The sequence below is a fragment of the Notamacropus eugenii genome, chromosome 1 (genome assembly GCF_028372415.1).
Source record: "Notamacropus eugenii isolate mMacEug1 chromosome 1, mMacEug1.pri_v2, whole genome shotgun sequence".
NCBI classification, from domain to species: Eukaryota; Metazoa; Chordata; class Mammalia; order Diprotodontia; family Macropodidae; genus Notamacropus; species Notamacropus eugenii.
In genome coordinates this window covers 707,508,814-707,536,703 of record NC_092872.1, presented here as the reverse complement: position 1 = coordinate 707,536,703, position 27,890 = coordinate 707,508,814, and the positions used below count along the sequence as shown (strand labels likewise).

General features: G+C 42.2%; 1 protein-coding gene across 2 annotated transcripts; it reads right to left on the bottom strand.

Annotated features, from left to right (window-relative positions):
- Positions 1-65: 65 nt before the first annotated feature.
- On the bottom strand, positions 66-27,870 carry SPATA33 (spermatogenesis associated 33). 2 transcript variants are annotated; one of them, XM_072636373.1, is made up of 4 exons: positions 27,758-27,867; positions 22,556-22,717; positions 5,566-5,703; positions 68-462 (listed from the first exon to the last, which is right to left on the bottom strand). In XM_072636373.1, exons 1-4 carry the CDS (start codon positions 27,798-27,800, stop codon positions 251-253), a joined length of 555 nt encoding a protein of 184 aa, XP_072492474.1. In that variant the 5' UTR covers positions 27,801-27,867; the 3' UTR covers positions 68-250. The 2 variants fall into 2 exon arrangements, with proteins under 2 accessions (XP_072492475.1, XP_072492474.1); XM_072636374.1 differs by lacking the exon at positions 5,566-5,703 and having other exon boundaries at positions 66-462; positions 27,758-27,870.
- Positions 27,871-27,890: the final 20 nt, after the last annotated feature.

The window sequence follows — 27,890 nt, the reverse complement described above, 5'->3', positions numbered from 1 at the left end:
AAGTGCACTCAAAGACTTTTTAACTTATTAGGTAACTTTGGAGCTCTCTGATCTCCCTTTTGCCTCATTACCAACCATTTGCTTTCAAAATTCATTTATTCATTTAAGCACAACTTCCCAGTTCACTTTCCAAGGGTGGTCATTCCTGCTGTCCTGCAAACATGTGGCACTGGGAAAAGTGAGGCCAAGGTTGCTGGCCAGAGAAGAGGCTGAAGAGGTGGAGCCACCTTCCAAAGATGGCTTTGGGGACCTACAGGAATGACTTGGTTTTGGGACCCTCAGGCTCAGTTTTAATGTAGGCGTCAACAGTGCTGGGGCTCCTGTGTCGGTAGTAGGGACTGTAGTCATTTTTGTCCCTTATGGTCTGTTGTACTTCGTCATCCGGTGATGCAGTCTCTTCATTAGAAGCTCGAGTAACAACGATTTGGGGAATAGCAAACATTTTCGGCTCGTACTCTTGATCTAAAGGAGGGCAGTGGAGGGAAATCTAAGCATGATTCAAACAAACAGAAAACTCCTGTGTTAACAATAGTAATTGACTATACCATCTTAGTAATGGCTTTGCTTTAAACCAATGATGTGCATTGCCTGACTGTTAAGGTACTGCACCATGGGAAGGGTCACCCATGATCTTGGACCAATAGAATATCTTGAAGTTGTACTAGTCACTCCTCACACACACATAACCTACCAAGTCGGGGAAGGAGCCAGACTGGGTGCTACCCAAGTACGTTTTTCATCATAAAAAGTCTTTAACTTTAAAATCTGAATGGTAATGTATAACTGGTTAGGACTGATTTGGGTTTCTGCTTCAGTATGTGTGTGGATAATACTGGGGTTCCTGTGACTAATGACTAAATAACAATGATTGAGTGTTTGACAGGTGCTTATTTAGCTGGGCTTTCCTTCTTCCAGGCCTTTGATCACTCTGTTCCTCTCATCAGGAATGCCCTCTCTCCCTCTCTTCATCTCCTAACCTTCTCCTCTTTCTTGAAAAGGCAACCCAAAAGCCACCTTCTGCATGAAGATTTTCTGGATCGCATAGAACTGACTCTGTTCCTTCAGAGCCCAGGCTCTGTAGTCAAGAGAATGGGTTGAAATCCTGCCTCCTTGGGCAAGATTTAAATTCCCTGCACCTCATTTCCACAACTGTAAAACGAAGGGGCAGGGGAAGGACTGAAAGACTTCTGGGCTCCCTTCCAGCTCCACAAAGAGGGGTCTATCAAGGGAGCATTGTGTTGAGTCCTAGAGAGAGTTGCACCTGCATCTGTACTGTTCTCCAGGGCTGTTTCTCATCCAAAGCTGAGACCCCCCTGACTCAGCAGACATTGAAATGTCCAGGGTGTTCTGGATTATTTTGAGGGCGGTATGTTTCTTTTTCTATTGATCAAACACCTACTGTGTGTGTGTGTGTGTGTGTGTGTGTGCGTGTGTGTGTATGTGTGTGTGTCGTATGGTGATGACTGAACAGTAGTGAAACTGGCCCCATTGCAACCAAGTGGCAGAAGAGTCAGTCACTGCATCCAGTTGTTGGGCATGGGTGTGGCAGATATCCCAAGACAGCACTGGGCTTCACTGGGCTCCTTCACTGGGTTGCTTCCAGGGAGTCTGCCAACCAAGGACAGAGAGTTAGGCAGAGCAGGCAGGAACTCATCAAGTCTGTGACCCCTTGTGGGAGGAAGCTGATCCTTGAAGAGTCTTCTTGCTAGGTAGGTGCTAAATTCAGTCATTTCTATGCTGCTCAAGGACTGAAAGTGCTATGACTGACTCTAAATGTGGATGTCCTGAACAAAGCCATGACCCACCTACCCTGATTAGAAGAACATTGTGAAATGAATGGATAAAAAAATCAAACAGGCTCTCCTCCCACAGAAGAAAAATAAAAACATATGGACACTACAAAATTGATCTGAGGGAAGCCCGAATGTGAATCACAATGAACAGAATGCTATGGGGAATTTTAAACAACCTAAACATATATTTATACTTAACACTTTAAAAATCACTCTGAACATTCATGTTACTGTAACAATGGGCAAATTCCTCTTGGGATTACAGATCCAGAGCCAGAAGGGACTTCAGGAGCCATGGAGCCCAATGCCCTCATTTGACAGATAAGGGATCTGAGACCCAGGAAGGTGCAGTGAAGGCCTAAGGGGAGGTCAACAAGTATGAAGAGACAGAGGGTGGGAATGCAACTCAGCTCCCCTGACCTCCAGAGCTGGGGCAATTTCTTTGTTCCTCTTTTAAAAAGGGAAACATGAGGGGAACAACAATTATCCACAACATTTCAGTATACAAAGAAGAACAAAAAAGTGGATTGTACAAGAAATTGTGAATTTCTGTTATATTGCTTTTTAAAAAGAAACATATATGTGTAGATTTTTATTATATTTGACAATGTGGTATTATGATTATCCTATTCATCCCTCCTTATGTATTTTTTTGTTTTCTTCTGTTCAGTAAAAAAAATGCTTTATTGATGCTCTTTTGTATTTGTCTCAGTACCCATGAACCCTTTCCCCACCTCCCTCCATTGTAACAAATGTATGCAGTTGAACAAAACAATCAGCATCTTAGCTATGCCTGAGAAGGTCCTAGTCCAGAAATGTTCTTTCCCTTGAACTACATTGTTCCTTTCATGTGGGTCCCTTTCCATTCTCTGTATTTGTTGATCCCTCCTTATATGGCACTTGGTAATAAGAGGACTGGGGCTCCAAAGACCAGTTTGGGCTGGATATGTAGATTTGGCATCTTCTGTCCTCAGGTGATCACTGAGCCCAAGGGAGATGATGAGATTGATAAGAGAGAGGGTAAAGAGAGAGAAGAGGAAGGAAATCAGGACAAAGCCTTGAGGGATCCCCACAGTTAGAAGGCAGGACATGGTTAACAATTCAATGAAGATGAAGAAGGAGGGGTCACAGAGCTAGGAGGAAAACCAGCAGGGAGCAGTATCCTGGAAGCCAAGAGAGGAGAGTATCCAGGAGGAGGTTAGCAATGTCTAAAGCTTTAACGAAGACACAGAGAATGAAGACTGAGGAAATACCTGTGGATCTAGCATCTAAGAGATTACTGGTGACCTTGGAGAAGTCATTTGAAAGGAGTGGTGAGGTGAGGAAGTGGACTATATCACACTCAAGTGAGGGTGCATGGCTGTTTCTAGGAATTTGTCTGTGAAAAGGAGAAGAGATGCAGGTTGAGAACTTGAGAGGGTGGTGTAGGCCCAAGGGAGGCTTGCTGAAGGATGGAGAGACATAGGCATGTTTCTGGCAGTGGGGAAGGAGCCAAGAGATAAGGAGACATTGAGGCTGAAGAAGAGTGAGGGGAATGACTCCTTGAGGAGACAGCAGGCTTGAGACAGAAGGCACAAGGGGAGGTGCTGGCCTCCACCTCAGAGAGTGGGACAGATGAGAAGAGAAGGGGGACTTTGTAGGTGGTTTGAGAGGTTTGGAGTGGGAGAGAAAAGGGAGCTCATGATGGAGGACATGAATTATGCCTGGTCAACTCGGAGACAGAGGCAGACAGAGACAGAAACAGACAGACAGAGACAGAAACAGAGAGAGATAGACACACAGAGACATAAGCAGAGACAGAGAGACCTAGAGAATAGAGGAGAGAAATAGAGAGACAAGGCAGAAAGGCAGAGAGAGAGAAAAGGAGGGGGAAAGACAGAGAGAAGAGAGAGATACAGAAAGAGAAAGAGACAGAGAAAGAGACAGAGAGAGAGATGAGAGAGAGAGAAAGAGAGAGATGAGAGAGAGGTTTGAGGAGCTTAAAGATCTGCAATAGACAATGTGGGGATTGTCTGAGTTTGTTGGGAAGAAGAAAAGGATTACTACCTGGCAATAGTGAGGGCACAGTCAATGTCATGGAAGAGAATTTCTCATGGAACAAGTTTACATGGTGGTGACTTCCTTCAGAACAGGAGCAGAGAAGCTGGATGGTGGGGACAACCCAGGCTTGGGTCTGGGCAGGTATGACAGGCAATAGCACAAGGGACTCTGGGGCAGTGGAGAGGGTCTAGTTATACTGGTTCCTTAGATGGAGCAAAAAGCAGGATGAAAAGAGAATAGGAAAGTCAGAGAAGGCAGTGATGAAACAGGAAAGATTTAGGGACATTCAAGCTCCCGGTGAGGATGAATAACAGATTTAGGAGGGAGGCAGAGGGACAGATGGAAGGATAAGAGATGACGATGAGAGAGAAATTTCAGCATTGGCTGAGATGAAGGAAAGATACAGTCAGGATTTTGGTGAACTGGGAGAACAGGGATATCAGTGTCTGTCCACTAAGTACACAGGCAGTGCCTGGGATACAGACAAAGTGAATTAAATACCTAACACCTTAAGAAAGGAGACAGTGACCTGGGGGACAGTAAATTAACACCACAAGGGTCTAGATTGGGTAGTCTAGATGAAAGAAGTGAATCTCAAAGGAAGAGGGGTTGCTCAGCACTGAAGCAGTACATGCCTATGTTCCTGACCACTGGGTGAGGCTGAGGTTGGTGAATTGCTTGAGCTCAAGAGTTCTGAGCTGCAAATGGAGTTAAAGCTGATGGCGTATCTCTATTAGTCTGGAAGTAACATGGTGAGCTTATTTGTATATTTGTTTGGGGGAGAGGGTACCAAGCCCCTGAGAGAAGGGGCAAGGTCAACCCATGTTGGAACACAGAGGGCCAAAGTTTCTATGCCAATGACTAGTAGCTGCTGCACTTCTAGCCTGGGCAAGATGGAGGATACCCAGGCTCAAAAAAAATGCAGAGGGAAGAATTAGGAAGGGAAACAAGGAGCAAGGAAGAAGTTTCCTCCTCTTCCTCTTGGCCCAGAGAATGGGGCAAGGCACAAAGGAAGGCTCCCCCAGTCTCAGAGACAAGGGCCATGAATGTGCTGTCTCCTACTGGGAGCCAGTTTGGGAGTGCAAGAAGATGGAAGGAGGGTGAGAGAAAAAGTTTGAAGATGAAGGCAAGTTTGTTAATGGCAGATTGGGGTTCCTCAGGGCCCAATGACCATTTTCATCTAAGTAAAACCTCTGCTATTTCTGTCCTTTCTTTCTGTTCCCTTGGGAACCCCCCTGGTTCAGGACCTCAGTCATCCTTTCTGCCTCTAGGTTGCTTCTTCAATCTTTGCCCAAGTCATGTTCCTAGGCACCCTCTGGTCACATCACTCTTCTACTCAGAAAGCCTCCAGTGACTCCCCACTGTTCACTGTATTCAGGATAAATTGTTTCCCCTGACAATCAAGGCCTTCTAGCCTCTGATCCCGTTCAAGTCTTATATCACACACCCCTTGTATTGTGATCATCTGCATAAATGTCTTCTCCTACCACTCCGTACAATACTTACATTGTATAGTCCTTGCAAAGTGTTAGGGTCATATGTGTTTTTGTATTTCCCAAAGCCTTCCATTTATTAGATTTATCAATATTTGTTGAAAAGAAATCCAAAAGGTATGCTTTCCACCCTGGCCATATTCTTCCTGATTTGAATAGACCCCCCTATTAATGTTTCCTACCAGTTTCATTAATACTCCATGAAGATTTCATAGTTGTTTTCAAAGGTCCATAACTACCTGAAGGACCGGAAAATGAATCAAGATGGCTAGATGCTGTGTCTCTCTCCAGAAGTCTCTCCTGATTTTTTTCTGGGACTTTTTTCTGACCCTTATTCATGGGCTTATGAATTGAAGAGCTGGGTGTCTTTGAAGCAACTGGAAACAAATGAATAGATAATAGGAAGATAAATAATTGGATGAAGGAAATCAATAACTGGTGTCTTCTGTTCCCTAGTGAGATCCACCATGGAGTAGTCAATCAAGGCAGTTGTGGAGGAAATGGTTATTTCTTTTCAGAAACATATGCTATTTGCATGGAAATAGTGTATGGAAAAAGTTGTCAGGTTTGCCACTAGCAGCAATGACTGTAATGGGTGAAAGCCAGAGGGGCCTCAGAGACAGGCTTGATGTAAGGAAAATCTTCCCAACAAGTAAGAACTCCATAAAATGAAATGGGCTAGCTTGGAAGGTTGGCCTCTCACTGCAGTTCTCTAAGCAAAGGCTGTATGACCACCTATCAAGTATATGATAGGGGGGATTCTTATCTAGGTGTGGGTTGGAGTAGTTGACCTTCCAACTCTGAAATATTGCTTTCTGCAGGAAAGAGCATGGTTTTGTCCACTGGACTCAGAGCTGGGTCTTAGGGACTCATTTTTCCATTTCATTCACTGTATGTGGCGGGTGGCTTCCTCTCCTTTGATGCAAAAACACTTTTGCTATCCTTCATCACATCCCAGTTTAAAAATATCAATTGTACATGAACTTTGTAAACCTAAAAAAAGGTCACATCAATGTTATTATTATAAATATTATTTTCTGTCCTGGTGATTTCACTGATTTGGGAAACTCCCAGTTGTGTTTCCCAAATTCCCAGAGGAAATGAGTACTCCCAGAATTTCCTCTACTCATGTAGATGAGTAACTTTTCTGTAATTTAGAGTCTTCCAGGGTAGCGTGGGGTATGAAAGGTTAAGTGAATTGATCATGGCCATAGAGAATGAGTCAGAGGAGGCTTTGGACCTAGAACCTCCAGACAGCAAGGCTAGTCCTTCAAATCACTTTGTCACACTCTTCTTAGTAGAAGAAGTTTGGGGAGAGATTTGCTCCTGATTCCCAATCCTTATCAGGGCAATTCAACAAACATTTATTCATCACATGTAGGGGAGCTATCCTAAGTGCTGGGAATAGGAGGTCAACTCACATTCTCTGTGAGACATACAAAGTGTTCACAGATAAATAAAATCAAGACAATCTGAGGAGGGACAGAACAATCACCAGTAGGCTTAGGAAACTCTCCAAGAAGGACATGATGCCTGAGATGAGTCCCAAAAAAAAGCATGAGAGGAGTGCAGGGAATGTATTCCAAGTATGCAGAATGTCTGTGTGTTGAGGTGTGGAGGATATGGAATGCCAACTTCTGGAAACAGGAAGTAAGCCAACCTGGCCAGGATATGGGAGGTGTGAAGGGGGATCATAGTAAATGGAAAAGAGGCTGGAGATATACCATGATGAGCTTTAAATTTTATTGTAGAGGGCAGCAGAGCCAAGATGGAGGAGTAGAAACACAAAAAAATGCAGGCTCTCCCCACACAGACCATAAAAAACCAGTAGAGAGGGACTCTCAACAAATTTTGGAGCAGCAGAAGTGGAGAACAACAGAGTGGAGGAGATTTCCAGCCCAGGGTGACCTAAAAGGCCCACAGGAAAGGTCAGTGGGACTGGACACAGAGCTGGGCTTGGAGCCCAGCCCAGCCCTGGCCACGTGGCACTACGAGACTCTGGGAGGAGGACACCTTGGGGGCAGAATCTCCAATCACAGCAGCGGGTCCTCAGATCCCTCAACCCACAGGCGCCAAAGGTCAGTGACGGGGTTTTTTCAGCTGGCCAGGAAGGGAGAAGGGCCTTCCCATAGCTCTGGTCTCAGGCAGCTGCCTGCAGAGGCCACATTGGGCAGGTGGTAGGAGTTCTCAAGGCAGCCCCTACAGCAGCCTGAGACCACTGCTGGATCATAAAAACCCCTGGGGGCACTGAGGGAGCTGGTCTTTGTCTCGCACGGAATGGTGGCCCTGCTCCCACAGCCTGACTGAATCCAACCCCCCCCCCCCCCCCCCCCCCCAGTGCTAGCCTGGTAGAACTGGAGATCAGGTGCCTGTGGAGGGGAAACTGCTAAGATTCTGGGCACAAAAATCCCTCTCTGCATCCAGACCAGTACATGCTTGATCATGCCACCTTGGAAGAACTGATATCTTACAGGTCCCCAGAGTATACCCTACTCTTGACAAAGGACCCAAAAGTCAAGTAACTGCTTGGGAAAATGCCCAAAAAAGGGGAAAAAAGTAAGACAATAGAAGGTTACTTTCTTGGTGAACAGATATCTCCTCCCATCCTTTCAGATGAGGAAGAACAATGCTTACCATCAAGGAAAGACATAAAAGTCAAGGCTTCTGTATCTCAAACATCCAAAATAAATATTCAGTGGGCTCAGGCCATGGAAGAGCTCAAAAAAGATTTTGAAAATCAAGTAAGAGAGGTGGAGGAAAAATTGGGAAGAGAAATGAGAAAGATGCAAGAAAAGCATGAAAAGCAGGGTCAACACTTTGCTAAAGGAGACCCAGAAAAATGCTGAAGGAAATAACACCTTTAAAAATAGACTAACTTAATTGGCAAAAGAGGTTCAAAAAGCCAATGAGAAGAAGAATGCTTTAAAAAGCAGAATTAGCTAAATGGAAAAGGAGGTTCAAAAGCTCACTGAAGAAAATAGTTCTCTAAAAATTAGAATGGAACAGATGGAGGCTAATGACTTTATGAGAAACCAAGAAATCACAAAACAAAACCAAAAGAATGAAAAAATGGAAGATAATGTGAAATATCTCACTGGAAAAACAATTGACCTGGAAAATAGATCCAGGAGAGACAATTTAAAAATTATGGGACCACCTTAAAGCCATGATCAAAAAAATAGCCTAGACATCATCTTTCATGAAATTATCAAGGAAAACTGCCCTGATATTCTAGAACCAGGGGGCAAAATAAATATTGAAGGAATCCACTGATCACCTCCTGAAAGAGATCCAAAAAGAGAAACTCCTAGGAACATTGTGGCCAAATTCCAGAGTTCCCAGGTCAAGGAGAAAATATTGCAAGCAGCTAGAAAGAAACAATTTGAATATTGTGGAAATACAATCAGGATAACACAAGATCTAGCAGCTTCTACATTAAGGGATTGAAGGACGTGGAATATAATATTCCAGAGGTCAAAGGAACTAGAACTAAAACCAAGAATCACCTACCCAGCAAAACTGAGTATAATACTTCAGGGGAAAAAATGGTCTTTCAATGATATAGAGGACTTTCAAGCATTCTTGATGAAAAGACCAGAGCTGAAAAGAAAATTTGACCTTCAAACACAAGAATCAAGAGAAGCATGAAAAGGAAAACAGCAAAGAGAAATCATAAGGGACTTACTAAAGTTGAACTATTTACATTCCTACATGGAAAGACAATATTTGTAACTCTTGGAACTTTTTTCAGTATCTGGGTAGTTGGTGGGATTACACACACACACACACACACACACACACACACACACACAGAGACAGAGACAGAGAACACAAGGTGAATTGAATAGGATGGGATCATATCTTAAAAAAATGAAATTAAGTGGTGAGAGAGAAATATATCGGGAGGAGAAAAGGAGAAATGGAATGGGGCAAATTATCTCTCAGAAAAGAGGGAAGTAAAAGACTTTTCAGTGGAGGGAAAAAGTGGGGAGGTGAGAGAAAAAAACATGAAGCTTACTCTCATCATATTCGACTAAAGAAAGGAATAAAATGCACACTCATTTTGGTATGAAAACCTATGTTACAATACAGGAAAGTGGGAGAAAAGGGGATAAACAGGGTGGGGGGGATGATGGAAGGGAGGGCAGTGGGAGGAGGGAGCAATTTGAAGTCAACACTCTTGGCGAGGGACCGGATCAAAAGAGAGAATAGAAGCAATGGGGGGCAGAATAGGATGGAGGGAATTATAGTTTTACACAACACGACTATTATGGAAGTCATTTGCAAAACTACACAGATATGGACTATACTGAATTGTCTGCCCTCCCAAAGGAAATGGGTGGGAAGGGAGGGATGGGGAGAAGTTGGAACTCAAAGTTTTAGGAACAGCTGTTGAGTATTGTTCTTGCAACTAGGAAATAGAGATACAGGTAATGGGGTATAGAAAGTTATCTTGCCCTACAGGACAAAAGAGAAGATGGGGATAAGGGAAGGGAGGGATGTTAGAAGAGAGGGCAGATTGGTGATAGGGGCAATTAGAATGCTCAGCGTTTTGGGGTGGGGGAAGGGAGAAATGGGGAGAAAATTTGGAACCCAAAATTTTGTGGAAATGAATATTGAAAAGTTAAATAAATAAATTTAGAAAATTTTATTGTAGAGGCAGAAGGTAGTCACTAAAGTTTCTTGCACAGGGAAAATGACATGGTCAGAATTGTAGTTCAGGAAAATTATCTTAAATAATATTTTACATTTTCCCTAGATACATGTAAAAGATGTATTTTAACATTAATTTTTCCACTTAATTTTTTCCAAGTACATGTAAAATAGTTATCAACATTTCTCTTTATGAGATTTTGGGTTCCAAATTTTTCTCCCTCTCCCTTTCCTCCTTCTCTCTCCAAGACAACAAGCAAACTGATGATTCATTTAAAAAAATTAGTTTCATATTTTCTCTCTTCCTCTCTTCAGACAGTAAACAAATTGATATTTGCTATACATGTTCAATCATGCAAAACATATTACTATATTAGTCACATTGTGAAAGAAAACACAAACCCAAAGGGAAAAATACCATGAAAAAATACAGAAAATGAAAAAACAATATGTTTTGATTTGCATTCACACTCCATCAGTTTTTTCTCTGGAGGTGGATAACACTTTTCATCCTAAGTCCTTTGGCATTTTCTCAGATCCTTGTATTACTGAGATTAGCTAAGTCATTCACAGTTGATCATCACACAATGCTGCTGTTGCTGTGTACAACGTTCTCCTGGTTCTGCTCATTTCACTTTGCATAAGTTTATAGATGTCTTTCCAGGTTTTTCTGAAATCTACCCGCTCATCATTTCTTATAGCACAGTAACATTCCATCACAGTAATTTACCATAACTTGTTTAGTCATTTCCCAATTGATGGGCATTCCCTCAATTTCCATTTCTTTGCAACTACAAAAAGATGTGGTATAAACATTTTTGTACAAGTAGACCATCCCTCCCCTTTTATAAATCTCTTCAGGATAAAGACCTAGCAGTGGTATTGCTGAATCAATTGTGTGCACAATTTTATAGCCCTTTGGACATAGTTCCAAATTGCTCTCCACAATGTTTGGATCACTTCACAACTCCACCAATAGTGCATTAGCATCCCAATGTTCCTTCCTACATCCCCTCTAACATTTATTATTTTTCTTTTCCATCATATTAGCCAGTCTGATAGATATGAGATGATACCTCATTGTTGTTTTAATTTGCATTTCTTTAATCAATAGTGATTTAGAGCATGTTTTCATATGAATACAGATAGCTTTGATTTCTTTTTCTAAAATTAAATTATTTTATTTGTTTTCAGTGTTCTACAATCACTTCCATATATCTTAGATTTTTTTCCCCTCCTTCCCCACTCCCACAATTTTATATAGATTCTACACGTACAGATAGCTTTGATTTCTTAGCCTGTTCATATCAATGATTTGGAATTTCACTTAGTTCTCTATATATTTGAGAAATGAATTGCTTATCAGAGACATTGGCTAAAAACATTTTTTCTTGACCTGGGAAGATTATTTTAACAGTTGGGTAGAGAAGGAATTCAAGGGAGGAAAGTTAGGAAGCAGGACAAACTAAGTAGGAGGCTATTCTAAAATAGGCAAGGGCACTCAAACGAGGGTGATGGTCATGTGAGTGAAGAGAAAGCTCCTAATCCCAGGGATGTTGTAGAAATAGAACCGACAAAGACTTCTTGACCCCAGTTGGATTGGGGAATGAAAGCTGTTGGTAACTCTAAGGTGGCAGACCTAGGTTACTGGAGGGTTGGTGCATCTGAGGGATTGCCTTGAATAGGAGAATGGCCACCTCTTCACACAAGACAGGCTTCCATACTATCTCCAGTTTCTCTTCTTTAGTTTCTTTTTACTTGCTCCATGAAGTTCCCTACAAACAGGCCCATGTCTTCTCCATTTGTAAAAAAAACCATCCTTACTTGATTTGACCATCCTTAATAAATCTCACTTCTCTAAGAAAAACTCCTTGAGAAGGTCATCTACATTTCTCTTTTCACTTGTTTCTAAACTCACTGGAGGCTGGTTCATGATCTCATCATTCAAGGGAAACTGCTTTTTTTGAAGTCTATGTTACTGTTCCTTTCCTTACCCCCCCCACCCCCCCAATCAACAAATTCTATTGGCTATCACTTCATGGATCAAATGCAAAATCCTCTGTTTGGCCTTCAAATCACACCTGGCCTCCCCCTCCTACCTTTCTAGTCTTTTTACACCTTATTCTCTGACACCTTCTCTGAGACCCAGCGACCTTTGCCTCCTGGTTTGTTCCATGAACAAGACCGTCCATCTCTAATTTTCTTTGGCTGTCTCCCATGCCTCCTCAATTCCACCTACTGACTTCCCTGGCTCCCTTTTTAATTCCCAACTAAAATCCAATCTTTTCTAGGGAGGCTTTCCTAGCCACTCAATTCTAGTGCCTTCTCTCCATTATTTTCTATTTTTCCTGTACATAGCTTGTTTGCACATATTTGTTGCTCTCGAATCAGAGTGTCAGCTCCTTAATGGCAAGAGTTATCCTTTGCCTTTGTGTCCCCAGTGATTAACAGAGTGCCTGGCACCTAGCAAGTGTTTAATAAATGTTTATTGACTATGATTCTGATCCTGTGACTTGAATTCACAGTCCTGCTCTGTCACTCGCTACATATACTAGTTACATTACTAAAGGCAAGTAATCCCCTTGCCCACAACTCCAGTTTTTGCCCCAGTGGAAAAATATTCCCAGTTTATTGTACCACTTAGAGAGCATTTGTTTCAACTCTCTCATTTTGAAGATGAGAAAACTAAAACCCAGAGAAAGCTACATGATGTTGCCCAAGGTCACACAAGTAGTAACAAAGCCTTGACTCCAAATCCCATATTGTTTCTTGTCCTGCTATGAAGCTTCCTTCTGCAGAATAGAGGAAATCGATGCCACAGGCAGTATAAAGACTTGTGGTTCTCTTTATAAATACCTTAAGAATGTCACTGGTGAACACTATCCTATTTGAATAATAAATATAAAAAAACCTTTTGACCTGAAGTCATCACAGTTTATCCACACTTCTAAAAGACTATGAGAAATTTTCCAGTGCATAAATGCACACTCTGTGGAGGATTTACAGAAGCACAAGGTTTGCTATCTACATTTGCAGTGCAGACATTAGTCAGATCACAGAGTCATTAAAACATCTAAGTATGTTCCTGTCATCTCTGGAGGATTTTGATTTCTCTCTAATAGTTTTTCCAATAGTAGTGATAGAACAGGCATAATGAGATAGTAATGTGTTAAATGAACTGTAACAAAGTATGTTAATCCCTTGTAATCTTTTTTTAAAAATGAAATGTGAAGTTTTTTTGATAGAATTGCAAGGGCAACTTGTCATTGGCTGGCTGGGTTGACCACACCCTGATGGGCCTTAAAATAAGGAAGGAAGCAGCTTTGTGAATTGTGATCATTAGAGAGTCAGTCATAGCACATTCAGTCCTTGAGCAGAGGAGAAAGGATATTTCCATCCATTCCACTTCTCATCTCTCTCCTCCACAGGAATATAACATTTTACAATGGCGCTACTCCCCCAAAAAGAGACAATATAACCAGCAGGGAACAGCATCAGGGGAGGCAGCTCCAAGGAGTGTGCTCCCTGGCAGCAGAGAAGACAGCCAACTATGGATTCAAAAGGAAATTAGCCCTAATGGTGGAGAGTTGAGTTTCAGTGAAGAGTGTAACCAGGGAGCCCAAATGAGTGACCTACCCAATAGATAATGTGCCCAGGAGGGTGCAGCATGACCATCAAGACAAGAAAGGACACTGGAGCTTTTTAGAGAAGTGTGTTGTGTTCTTGGCTGTGTGTTCTTGACCAATGTGCCTTACTGCCAATGTACTTTGTGTGTACTCTTTCCACTGACTCAGTGACTCATGGGAGAATTTACTTCAGGTTTATGGGTCAACGTTGTAGGTACTGTTCTCACTGTGCTACCTTAGTAAATGCCTTTGTTTTAAGCTGTGTGCATTGGTAGAATGTTAAAGTAAGCCATTAAGGTAGGGGTTCACTAATGAACTTGGACTAGTCACTCCTTACACACACATACACACACAATCAGAAAGTAACCAGATTGGGTGCTATGCTAGTACTTTTTCATCACAAATACTGTTTAATTTTAAAATAATAACTTGGTAAGGAGAGAGTGGAATATTTGTTAAGAATGTGTCAGATTGTTCATCACTTTATAGTTGGGAATTTGCTGGCATAGTCCTTTCTTTACAAGTTAGTAATTTTCTCCTTAGGCATTAACTGGTACCTTGAAGTATGAGTGCTAAGTGAAGACTTTCTAATCATTCTCATAATTGAGTTCAGATTAGATTGATCATATTCTCCCTCTTTTTATGTTAAAAGTATTAATATTTAACTAATCATGACGAACCCGCATCATTTTAAAGGATCCTTCTATTTAAAGGTGTATAAATACCTGTGTCTAAGTTGAGTATTCTCTATCAGCTGAACAGCTACATTTACCTCTAACTGCTTAATCCAACCTTGGTTCAAGGAGAAATTTTACCTTTTTGTTTTTGTTTTTGAAGCTTCATTTTGACTATCAATTCTTCAGTTTCACTTGTCTTTCCCTTCCCTGATGTCCTTGTGATGCTGGCTTATAACTGTGCAAGCACAAATAACTATCTGTGGCTACATCCTGCTAACCAGATCTAACGTTACTATGCACCTTGCCATGGTAGAAAACTCCTTTTCTCTAACATATAGTTTGGATTTCCAGCCAAGAGAGTCAAAATAACAGAGGCAGGTGCCTCAGTGACCTGAGGGGGACAGCAGATTGTCTTTGAAGAGTGAAGGCACCCTTCAAATGGTCCCTGAGGAAGTTCCACAACTGAAACTACCTATAATAACTTAGAACTACATAAATTAGGTGTCTCCACGCTGGGTCAACACATTTATATAGAGCCATTTAAAAAAGTTATATGGTGGCTTCCTGAAACTAATTTTAAAAAACCTCAAAATATACCCTTCACCTAACCAGAATAATGACTGCACTACTTCTACATCTGGAATCTGGTTACAGGTATACTTACCATTGGAAATCTTCCCTCGCCTAAAAGTGAACTCAAAGACTTTTTAACTTACTAGATATCAGTAGGAATCCTCTGATTTCCCTATTGCATCATTACCACTTTCAAGATTCATTCATTTATTTGTGTGTTTATTTAAACAAAGCTATCCAGTTCACTTTCCAAGGAGGAGTCATTCCTGCTCTCCTCCAAAGTGCCTGTGGCACTGGGAGAAGTGAGGCCAAGGTCACTTGCCAGAGAAGAGCTGTAGCCAGCTTCCCAAGATGACACTGGGGTCCCAGAGGACCACTACATGAATGATTGGTTTTTCGGACCCTCAGGCTCAGTTTTAGTGTAGGCATCGACAGTGCTGGAGTTCCTGTGCTGGTAGTAGGGACCGTAGTCATTCTTGTCCTTTATGGTCTTTTGCACATCGTCCTCTGCAGCGTGAATCATCTCAGTGGAAGCTCCAGTAACGACAATTTGGGGAATAAGAAATTTTTTCGGTTCAGACCTTCTACTCCTTGAATCAGAAGCCAGTTCTAAAGGAAGGGGAGTAGGGGAAATCCAAGTATTACTTAAACAGACAGTTGCCAGCCATGTTATCAGTGATTCCAGTGACTAAAGATGTTTGACAGGTGCTTGCTTAGCTGGGTTTTCCTTCTTCCAGGCCTTTGATCACTCTGTTCCTCTCATCAGGAGTGCCCTCCCTCCCTTTCTTCATCTCCTAACCTTCTCCTCTTTCTTGAAAAGACAACCCAAAAGCCACCTCCTACATGAAGATTTCCTGGATCTTTCCAATTGGTGACAACCCTCCACCTCATATAGAAGTGGCTCTGTTCCTTCACAGCCCAGGTTCTGTAGTCAAAGGAATGGGTTCAAATCCTATCTCCTTGGGCAGGATTTAAACTCCCTGCACCTCCTTTCCACAACTGTAAAATGGAGGGGCAGAGGCAGGACTGAAAGGTTTCTGAGCTTCCTTCTAGCTCCACATACAGGGGCCTATCAAGGGAGTATTGTTATTGTGCTGAGTGCTAGAAGGAGCTGCACCTGCAACTGTACTGTTCTCCAGGGCTGTTTCTTATCCAAATGTCAGACTCCCCTGACTAAGTGGGCATTGAAATGTCCAGGGTATTCTGGATTATTTTGAGGGTGGTATGTTTCTTTTTCTTTTGTACATTTATGCAAATATTGATCAAGCACCTACTCTGTGTGTGCGTGTGTGCGTGTGTGTGTGCGTGTGTGCGTGTGTGTGTGTAGTATGGTGATGACTGAACAGTAGTGAAACCAGCCTCCTTGCAACCAAATGGCAGAAGAGTCAGTCCCTGAATCCAGTTGTTGGGCATGGGTGTGGCAGATATCCCAAGACAGCACTGGGCTTCACTGGGCTCCTTCACTGGGTTGCTTCCAGGGAGTCTGCCAACCAAGGACAGAGAGTTAGGGAGAGCAGGCAGGAACTCATCAAGTCTGTGACCCCTTGTGGGAGGAAGCTGACCCTTGGAAGGGTCTTCTTGCTAGGTAGGTGCTAAATTCAGTCGTTTCTATGCTGCTCAAGGACTGAAAGTGCTATGACTGACTCTAAATGTGGATGTCCTGAACAAAGCCATGACCCACCTACCCTGATTAGAAGAACATTGTGAAATGAATGGATAAAAAAAATCAAACAGACTCTCCTCCCACAGAAGAAAAATAAAAACATATGGACACTACAAAATTGATCTGAGGGAAGCCCGAATGTGAATCACAATGAACAGAATGCTATGGGGAATTTTAAACAACCTAAACATATATTTATACTTAACACTTTAAAAATCACTCTGAACATTCATGTTGCTGTAACAATGGGCAAATACCTCTTGGGATTACAGATCCAGAGCCAGAAGGGACCTTAGGGGCCATGGAGCCCAATGCCCTCATTTGACAGATGAGGGATCTGAGATTCAAGAAGGTACAGTGAAGGCCTAAGGGGAGGTCAACAAGTATGAAGAGACTGAGGGTGGGAATGAAACTCAGCTCCCCTAACCTCCAGAGCTGGGCAATTTCTTTCTTCCTCTTTTAAAAAAAATCCTTTCATAAGGGGAACAATAATTGTCCACAAACATTTCAGTATACAAAGAACAAAAAAGTGGATTGTATAAGAAATTATGAATTTCTGTTATATTGCTTTTTAAAAAGAAACATATACCTGTAGATTTTTATTAAATCTGATAAAACAGTATTATGACAGTCCGATTTGTGCCTCCTTCTATATTTTTTGTTTTCTTCTATTCACTTAAAAATATCTTATTGATGCATTTTATATGTCTCTCACTACCCATGAATCCTTTCCCCACCTCCCCCCATTGTAACAAATACATACGATCCAGGAAAACAAATCACCATACTGGCCAGGCATTCTCATTCTGCGCCTGGTCTAGCGATGTTCTTTCCTTGTACTATATTGTCCCTTCCATTTGGTTCTCCTTCCATTCTTTGGATCTATTTATCCTTTCTTATATGTGTATATATATTTTCTATCTCTAAAGCTGTGGGTAGAGTATACTGATTTGTTCTACATTCTTTCCTTTGAATTATCTCATGTGTTTTGTCATATTTCTTTGTATTTCCCATATTTGTCATTTTGAATTGCATTACGCTATTCCACAGATTATATTAATCAATTACACTGTTACAGCACATTAGGCACTGTGCGGTCATTAAATGCTTAGGTTCTTTCAGTTTTTCGTAATTATAATAACTATCTGTTCAAATAGTTATAGCAATCCCTATGCTATAAATATTTGAGCTATTTTTTCCTTTTGATAATATTCTCAGGCTATATTCTCAATAACAGAATCATTCATTCAAAGGACACAATTATATTTATAATTCCTGAAATGTACTGTTAGATGGTTCTCCAAAAGAATTCCACCACCTTGCAATTCTAGCAGAAATGTATAAGCGTACCTATTTCTCCATATAATTTTTCTCAAGAAAGGCAATATTAAGACATACACTAGCATAGTTACAGGGTAACAAGAACAGAGAAGAAGGAAAAAAGGAAAGAGACGCTATATGTTCTCCAGTTTACACCACAGACTTAATAGCAAGTTCACAGAGCAAATTTCTGATTTCAGTAAAAGTTGTCATTATTAGCCTTTTATTAAGCTCCAGAAATAAGCATTTCTGATCTCCTCTGATTTCAATGAATATAACCATTAAAATGGAAACCAGAAGGGAATTGTCACATTTCTTACTTCCCCTCTGTTCCTGGCATATTCTTGCCACTCTGGGATCACTCAAGAACCTTTGGGACCTGTTGTTCTTCTATGATTCTCTGCTGTGCCCACAGTCTCCTGCTCTTCCTCACCCAGTGGCTCTCTTATTTCTACTGTGTCCCTCCTCAGGCTCATCAGGACACCTTTCGTCCCTTGATTTGTCCCTGTTTTCCCAGCTTCTTGAAGCTATTCTAATTTCACTTCTCTCATTGCCTGGTCTTGATATTAACGGTTCAGTGGTCAGCCACTTTAGGAATGTTCTCTCATCCTTAATTAAATTTTGAACATTCCCATTCCCAGACTTCTAACCCTCAGTTCTGAGTAACTCGTAACATCTACCCCTTACCTTGTAAGAAACTAAACACTACTGGAATCATGAAAGAATGAAAATGTATTGATTAGATCCATTTTGAATTTATGGCTAGCTAATTTCAGCTGGACCCTATTTTCCATGGCAATCTTTTTCTTTATCTTTTATTGACTAGCAGAGGAGTGAGGAACCTGAGGCCTTCTAGATCCTTAAGTGTGGCTTTTTGAATGAATCCATTCAATTGAAAGGCCACTTAAGGATCCAGAAGGCCACATGGGGCCTCAAGGTCACAGGTTCCCCACCTAGCACTTTCCATGCAATATCTGTCATAAAATCTCTTTTCAAGCCCCCAACACTCACTCTCTCCTTCTCTCTCTCTCTCTCTCTCTCTCTCTCTCTCTCTCTCTCTCTCTCTCTCTCTCTCTCTCTCTCCCTGTCTCTTTGTAGACCTTGCTTTCTAATTTATTGAAAACACCCAAGGCATCCCATGTCAATCCTGTTCACTCCCTCCTCCAGTCTTCCAAATCTCTCAGTGTTTTCAACCATTCTCTTATCCTTCCCTAATATCTCTGAGGAAGAGGGGGTCATCTTCCTTGCCTAAGATACCTGGCTCACACTTGAACTTCACCTTCCCTTCCCTTCCCTCCCCTCTTCTCCATGATTTTGCTTTATCCACCATTTCTTTTCTCATATGTATCTTCAATATCTCCCTCCCTACTGGCTCCTTCCCTTCATCTACAAAAAGAATGCAATTAGCATTTGTCAAGGGCGATTCTGAGGTTAAGAACCAGGATGACCAGACAGATGGGGATACTCTCAACAGAAATAGAAACATTTAGCGAAGAGTTTGATGTGGGAAGGGAGAGAATGGCTTCTGTTGTTGACATGGAGAGATAGAGTTCACATCAAAGAAGACAGGGCGGGGCTCCAAAGACCAGTTTGGGCTGGATATGTAGATTTGGCATCTTCTGTCCTCAGGTGATCACTGAGCCCAAGGGAGATGATGAGATTGATAAGAGAGAGGGTAAAGAGAGAGAAGAGGAAGGAAATCAGGACAAAGCCTTGAGGGATCCCCACAGTTAGAAGGCAGGACATGGTTAACAATTCAATGAAGATGAAGAAGGAGGGGTCACAGAGCTAGGAGGAAAACCAGCAGGGAGCAGTATCCTGGAAGCCAAGAGAGGAGAGTATCTAGGAGGAGGTTAGCAATGTCTAAAGCTTTAACGAAGACACAGAGAATGAAGACTGAGGAAATACCTGTGGATCTAGCATCTAAGAGATTACTGGTGACCTTGGAGAAGTCATTTGAAAGGAGTGGTGAGGTGAGGAAGTGGACTATATCACACTCAAGTGAGGGTGCATGGCTGTTTCTAGGAATTTGTCTGTGAAAAGGAGAAGAGATGCAGGTTGAGAACTTGAGAGGGTGGTGTAGGCCCAAGGGAGGCTTGCTGAAGGATGGAGAGACATAGGCATGTTTCTGGCAGTGGGGAAGGAGCCAAGAGATAAGGAGACATTGAGGCTGAAGAAGAGTGAGGGGAATGACTCCTTGAGGAGACAGCAGGCTTGAGACAGAAGGCACAAGGGGAGGTGCTGGCCTCCACCTCAGAGAGTGGGACAGATGAGAAGAGAAGGGGGACTTTGTAGGTGGTTTGAGAGGTTTGGTGTGGGAGAGAAAAGGGAGCTCATGATGGAGGACATGAATTATGCCTGGCCAACTCAGAGGGGGGAAGGAAGGACAGATACACACAAACACACACAGAGACAGTGAGAGAGAGAGACAGAGAGATGGAGAGAGGGAGAGACAGTGAGAGACAGACAACTGACAGAGGGGTCTGAGGAACTCAAAGATCTGCAATAGACAATGTGGGGATTGTCTGAGTTTGTTGGGAAGAAGAAAAGGATTACTACCTGGCAATAGTGAGGGCACAGTCAATGTCATGGAAGAGAATTTCTCAGGGAAACAGTTTACATGGTGGTGACTTCCTTCAGAACAGGCGTAGAGAAGCTGAATGGTGGGGACAACTCAGGCTTGGGGTCTAAGCATGCACAATAGGAAAAAGCACAAGGGATTCTGGGGAAGTAGAGAGGGTCTAGTTGTACTGGTTTCCTAGGTGGAGCAGAAAACAGGATGAAGAGAACTGGGAAGTAAGAGAAGGCAGTGATGAAACAGGGAAAGATTTAGGGACTCAAGCTCCAGTGAGGATGAAGAACAGATTTAGAAGGTGGGAGGCAGAGGGAGAAATGGAAGAATAAGAAATGACAATGAGAGAGAAATTTCAGTGTTGTCTGAGATGGAGGAAACTGGATTTTGGTGAACTGGAAGGACAGGGGATATCAGTGTCTGTCCACCAAGTACACAGGAGTGGTTGAGAAACAGAGAAAGTGAACCTTGAGAAAGGAGAGAGTGACCTGAGGGACAGTAAATTAACACCACAAGGGTCTAGATCAGGTAGTCTAGACAGAAGAAGTGAATCTCAAAGGAAGAGGGGTTGCTTAGCACTGAAGCAGCACATGCCTATGTTCCTGACCACTGGGTGAGGCTGAGGTTGGTGAATTGCTTGAGCTAAGAGTTCTGAGCTGCAAATGGAGCTAAAGCTGATGGTGTATCTCTATTAGTCTGGAAGCAATGTGGGGAGCTCATGTATATGTTTTTGTTTGGGAGAGGGGGTATCAGGCTCTTGAGGGAGGGAGTAAAGGTCAGCCCATGTTGGAAACACAGAGGGCCAAAACTTCTATGCCAATGACTAGTAGCTGCTGCACTTCTAGCCTGGGCAAAATGGGGATACCCAGGCTCAAAAAAAATGCAGAGGGAAGAATTAGGAGTGGAAATAAGAGGCAAAGAAGAAGCCTGTTCCTCCTCTTGGCCCAGAGAATGGGGCAAGGCACAAGGGAAGGCTCTCCCACTGTCAGAGATAAGGGCCATGAATGTGCTGTCTCCTACTGGGAGTCAATTTGGGAGTGCAAGAAGATGGAAAGAGAGTGAGAGAAAAAGTTTGAAGATGAAGGGAAATTTGTTAATGGCAGATTGGGGTTCCTCAGGGCCCAATGACCATTTCCATCTAAGTAAAACCTCTGTTATTTCTGTCCTTTCTTTCTGTTCCCTTGGGAACCCCCCCTGGTTCAGGACCTCAGTCATCCTTTCTGCCTCTAGGTTGCTTCTTCAGTCCTTGCCCAAGTCATCTTCTTAGGCACCCTCTGATCACATCACTCTTCTACTTAGAAAGCCTCCAGTGACTCCCCACTGTTCACTGTATTCAGGATAAATTGTTTCCCCTGACAATCAAGGCCTTCTAGCCTCTGATCCCTTTCAAGTCTTTTATCTCTTCATCATGGCCTCTTGTGGCCCTGTGTGTCTTTGTTCAAAGCCACCTTTGAATACAGTCCTTTCCTGTCTCATTTCCACCTGCTGAAGTCCCTTCCTTCAGGGTCAGCTAGTTGGCACAGTAGATAAAGTGTTGGGTCTGGAGTTGGGAAGATCTGTGTTCAAATTCTGCCTTAGACACTATGTGTGTGACCATGGGCAAGTCACTTTTACTCTGTTTTCCTTTTCTCATCCATAAAATAGGATGTTGATAATAGCACCTACATCCTAGAGTTGTTGGGAAGATGAATTGAGCTAATATTTGTAAAAATGCTAACTTATCAGTGCCTAGCACATAATTGGTGCTACGTAAATGTTAGTTCTCACACTTTCCCTTCAAGGCTCAACTCTAATAAGCTACCTCTTCTGTGGAACCTTCCCAAATCTTTTCAGTTAAAAGCAACCTAGAAATGTCTTGTAAAAATTTCTTTTAGCACATTGTCTGGAGATCTCCTTTGCACTCTTCATCACACTCACCTTGTACTGTGATCATCTGTATAAATGTCTTTTCCCACCACCCCATACAATATTTAGATTGTATAGTCCTTGAAAACAGGGTCAGGGTCATATGTGTTTTTATATGTCCCAAAGCCTTCTATCTTAGTAGTTTTATCAATATTTGCTGAAATGAAATCCAAAAGGTATGCCTTCCACCCTAGCTATATCCTTCCTGATTTCAACAGACCTCTTTTAGATGTTTCCTACCAGTTTCATTAATACTTCGTGGAGATCTCATAGGTGTTTTCACAGGTCCATAAGTGTTGGAAGCACTGGAAATAGAGGAAGGACGGCTGCTTGTTGACTGTTTGTCCACATGTCTGACCTTACTCTTACTTTTGGATTTATGAACTGTAGAGCTGGACACATCTGTAAACAAACAAGTAACAGGAAGATAAATAATTGGATGAAAGCAATCAATAATTGGTGTCTTCTGTTCCCTAGTGAGATCCATCACGGAGTAGCCAATCAAGGCAGTTGTGGAGGAAATGGTTATTTCTTTTCAGAAACACATGCTATTTGCATGGAAATAGTGAATGGAAAAAATTGTCAGGTTTGCCACTAGCAGCAATGACTGTAATGGGTGGAAGCCAGAGGGGTCTCAGAGACAGGCTTGATGTAAGGAAAACCTTTCCAACTAAGAGTTCCATAAAATGAAATAGGCTAGCTTAGAAGGTTGGTCTCTCACTTCAATTCTTTAAGCAAGGGCTATATGACCACCTATCAAGTATATGATAGGGGGGATTCTTATCTAGGTGTGGGTTGGAGTAGCTGACCTTCCAACTCTGAAATATTGCTTTCTGCAGGAAAGAGCATGGTTTTGTCCACTGGACTCAGAGCTGGGTCTTAGGGACTCATTTTTCCATTTCATTCACTGTGTGTAGCAGGTGGCTTCCTCTCCTTTGATGCCAAGTGAAAACACTTTTGCTATACTTTATCACATCCCATAGTTTAAAAATATCAATTGTACATGAACTTTGTAAACCTAAAAAAGGTCACATCAATGTTGTTATTATAAATATTATTTTCTGTCTTGGTGATTTCACCGATTTGAGAAACTTCCAGTTGTGAAATTTCCTCTACTCATGCAGATGAGCAACTTTTCTCTAATTTAGAATCTTCCAGGGTAACTTGGGATGTGAAAGGTTAAGTGAATTGATCATGGCCATAGAGAATGAGTCAGAGGAAGCCTTGCACCCAGGACCTCCAGAGAGCAAGGCTAGCCCTTCAAATCACTTTGCCACACTTTTCTTAGTAGAGGAAGTTTGGGGAGAGATTTGCTTCTGATTCCCAATCCTTATCAGGGCAATTCAACCAACATTTATTCATCACATGTAGGGAGCTGTCCTAAGTGCTGGGGATAGGAGGTCAACTTACATTCTCTGGGAGACAGACAAAGTGTCCACAGATAAATAAAATCAAGACAATCTGAGGAGGGACAGAACAATCACCACTAGGCTTAGAAAACTCTCCAGGAAGGACATGATGCCTGAGATGAGTCCTGAAGGAAGCTAAGGGAGGAGTGCAGGGAAAGTATTCCAAGCATGCAGGATGCTTGTGTATTGAGGTGTAGAGTATACGAAATGCCAGCTTCTGGAAACTGGAGGTAAGTCAACCTGACTGGGATGTGGGAGGTGTGACGGGGAATCATATGAAATGTCTTGGAAAGGAAGCTGGAGGTATACTATTTTGCTGTCTTTGTTCAGTTGTTTAGTCATGTCCAACTCTTTGGGACCCTATGGACCATGGCACACAAGGCCAATCTATCTTCCACTATCTCTCAAAGTCTGCCCAAGTTGTTTCCATTACACTATCTATCCATCCCATCCTCTGCCATTCCCTTTTCCTTTTGCCTTCAATCTTTCCCAACATCAGGGTCTTTTTCAATGAATTTTATCTTCTCATAATGTGGCCAAAGTATTTAAGCTTCAGTATTTGACCTTCCAATGAATAGTCTGAATTAATTTCTTTAAGTATTGACTCATTTGATCTCCTTGCTAAGAAACTCTCAAAAGTCTTCTCCAGCTCCATAAATTCGAAAGTGTCAATCCTGCAGTGCTCACCTTTCTTTATAGTCCAACTCTCTCTGCCAAATACTGCTAAAAGAAAAAACATAGTTTTGACTGTATAGACATTTGTCAGCAAGGTGATGTCTCTGCTTTTTAGTATGCTGTCTTAATTTGCCATAGTTTTCCTTCCAAAGTGCAAGAATCTTTTAATTTCATGGCTGCCATTTGCAGTGATCTTTGTGCCCAAGAATAGAAAATATAAATATAAAATACAAAAATATAAAATCATTACTTCTCCCTCTATTTGCCAAGAAATGATGGGACCAGTTGCCCAGATCTTACTTTCTTTAACATCAAGCCAGATTTTACACTCTTTTCTTTCACTCTCATAAAGAGGCTTCATAATTCCTCTCTTAACTTTCTTTCATCAGAGTGGTATCATCTGTATATTTGAGATTGCTGTTACTTCTTCCAGCAACCTTAACTTGGCTGGTTTGTCCAGCCTGCCATTTTGCATGATGTACTCTGCAAATATAAATTAAATAATACAAGTTAAATAAATATGGGGAAAATAACATACAGTCTTGTGGGACTCCTTTTCCAATCTTAAATCAATCAGTTGCCCCATCTTCAGTTCTAACTGTTGCTTCTTGACTTACATACAGGTTCCTCAGGAGACAAATAAGATGATCTGACACTCTCATCTCTTTGAGGACTTGCCACATTTTGTTGTGATCCACACAGTCAAAGGTTTTAGTGTAGTCAATGAAGCAGAAGTAGATGGGGTTTTTTTTTCTGGAACTCCCTTGCTTTCTTGTTGGCAATTTGGTCTCTAGTTCCTCTGCCTCTTGGAAAACCAGCCTGTTCTTCTGGTAATTCTCAGTTCACATAGTGCTGAAGCCTAGATTGCATAATTTTAAGCATAATCTTGCAGGCATGTGAAATGAATACAGTTGTTTGGTAATCTGAACGTTCCTTGGCATTGCCCTTCTTTAGGACTGGGAGGTAAACTGATCTTTTCTAATCCAGTGGCCACTGTTGAGTTTTCCAAATTTACTCGCATACTGAGTGCAGCACTTTAACAGCATCACCTTTTAAGATTTTAAATAGCTCGTCTAGAATTCTGTCACCTCTCCTAATCTTATTGTTAACCATGTTTCCTAAGGCTTACTTGACTTCATTCTCTAGGATGTCTGGCTCTAGATTAGTAATCATACCATTACAGTTATCGGTGATGTTGAGATTTTTCTTATATAGTCCTTTTGTATATTCTTGCCACCTTTTCTTAATCTTATCTACTTCTGTTAAAGCCCTACCATTTTTTGTCTTTTATCACACCCATTGCGTGAAAATTTCTCTCAATATTTCTAATTTTCTTGAAGAGATTGCTTACCCATTCCATTGCTTTCTTCTATTTGTTTGCAGTGCTCATTTAAGAAAACATTATCTCTCCTTGCTAAACTCTGGAATTCTGTATTCAGTTGGGTATGTTTCCCTTTCTCAAAAGAGGTAAAAACCTTTTCACTTTTCTTCTTTCCTCAGTTGTTTGTAAAGTGTCTCATCAGAGTGTAATTTTTCTTTTTTGCTCTTTTTCTTGTTGTGGTGGAGGGTCTTGCATAGTTCAATGAAACTATGAACTATGCCATGTAGGTTTACTCAAGAAGGACACGTCATAGTGGAAGTTCTGAGAAAAGGTGATGGCAAACAACTCTAGTATCTTTGTCAAGAAAACCCCATGGACAGTATTTACATGACAGAAGATATGGCATGGGAAGATGAGCCCTTCTGGTCACAAGGTGTCCACCATGTCACTGGGTACGAGTGGAAGACAACTACAAGCTCCCATTTTCCACAGGAAGCCCTCCCTTATTCCCTACACTACTTCCTATTTACCCTGTAGATAGCTTCTTGGTACATATTTGTTTGCTTCTTGTCTCCCCCATTAGATTTGGGGTAAGGACTATATTTTACCTTTCTTTGTATTTAGCACAGTGCCTAGTAGAATGTAGCAGGCACTAAATAAATAGTTATTGATTAAATGACCAATGACCACTTAATTACCAAAGTTGTTGGCCTTTTCTCAGTCTTCATCCTTTTTGAGTTTTCTGAAGCCTTTGACATGGTAGGTCACTCTTTTCCTCTAGATGTTCTCCTCTGTTATGAGACAGCACCCTCTTCCTGGTTTTTCCTCCTACTTTAACTAATGGTTCTTCCTCAGTCCCCTTGGCTGGAGCTTCTTCTAGGTCTGGCCCACTAGCTGCTGGCATCTTTCAACGGTCTGGCCTTGGCCCTCTTCTCTTCTTCCTCTATGGTATCTTGCTTGGTAATCTTGACTACCAGGAGTTCCATTATCATCTCAATGTAGATGATTCCCAGACCTACATATCCAGCTCTCTCCTAAGCTCCAGACCCAAATCACCAACTCTCTTTTGGACATTTAGAGTTAGATGTCTAGTAGGCATCTTAAACTCAATAGGTCAAAAAGAGAACTCACTTTTTTCCACAAAATTAAAAACTCTCCATTCTCCCAAATACCTTGTTTGTGACCTTGGTGTCATCTCTGACTCCTTACTTGCACTCATCCTAAGTATCCAATTTGTTGTTTTCTGCCTTACCCAGTCACTACTCTAATGGAGGTCATATTACCTCACATCTACACAGCTGCAACAACCTTCTGGATCTTCAATAAGGCCAGGACCCAGTGCCACTCCTCTCCCACTCAATAAACTCCCAGTGGCTCCCGATCACAGAATGCAATCAACAAACATCTGTTGTTCACTGTATATAGAATGCTCTTTGGCATTTAAAGCCCTTTATAATCTGAGACTTCACCAGTCCTTTTACCTAACCCCTCGTCATACACTGTAGTTACAGTAGCCAACCTCTTGTAACTCATACACAACGGTCCATTCACTGACTTCCTTCCCTTTCTTTATCCAGTATTTTTTTTTCTCCTTCCCACTCCCCCACATTGGGGATAACAGGCTTTGTCTTGTGACAAATATGTGGTCAGGCAAAAAGAAGCTCCCACATCCACCCTATCCAAAAAATGTTTCTCATGCGTTGCGGGGTTGGAGCGCTGGCCTCTCCGGCCTCCTGCCGGACTCAGTTCTCATTTCACATTTTGGGGGGGTCCTTCCAAGACACCTCCTTTTCTCGTGCTTTTCTCGTGCCCAGGCCTGTATCGTGGATCTACGGTGCCTCCTCCGTTTGAATGGCTGGATCGTGGTCTTGCCTTTCGTGGCATGGCCCCAGCGCTCTGCCCAGCGCACGGCATACAGTAAGCGCTTAATAAGTGCTGATTGGTCTGTGCCCAGCACAGAAGTTGGGGGAGCGCCTTCTCCCCGCCCTCATGGCCCCGCTGGGAGGGGCCAGGCAGCTGGGGGGGTCTTCTCTTTACCTGTAGAGCCTTTGCTTTTGTTAAGTCCCATAAGTGGGCTCATCCATGCCCCCTCCTCACCGCGCGCTCCGTCTGCGTCCCCGTCCTCTCCTCCACCCTGCCCCGCCCCCACGCCATGGCCTCTACCACGGGC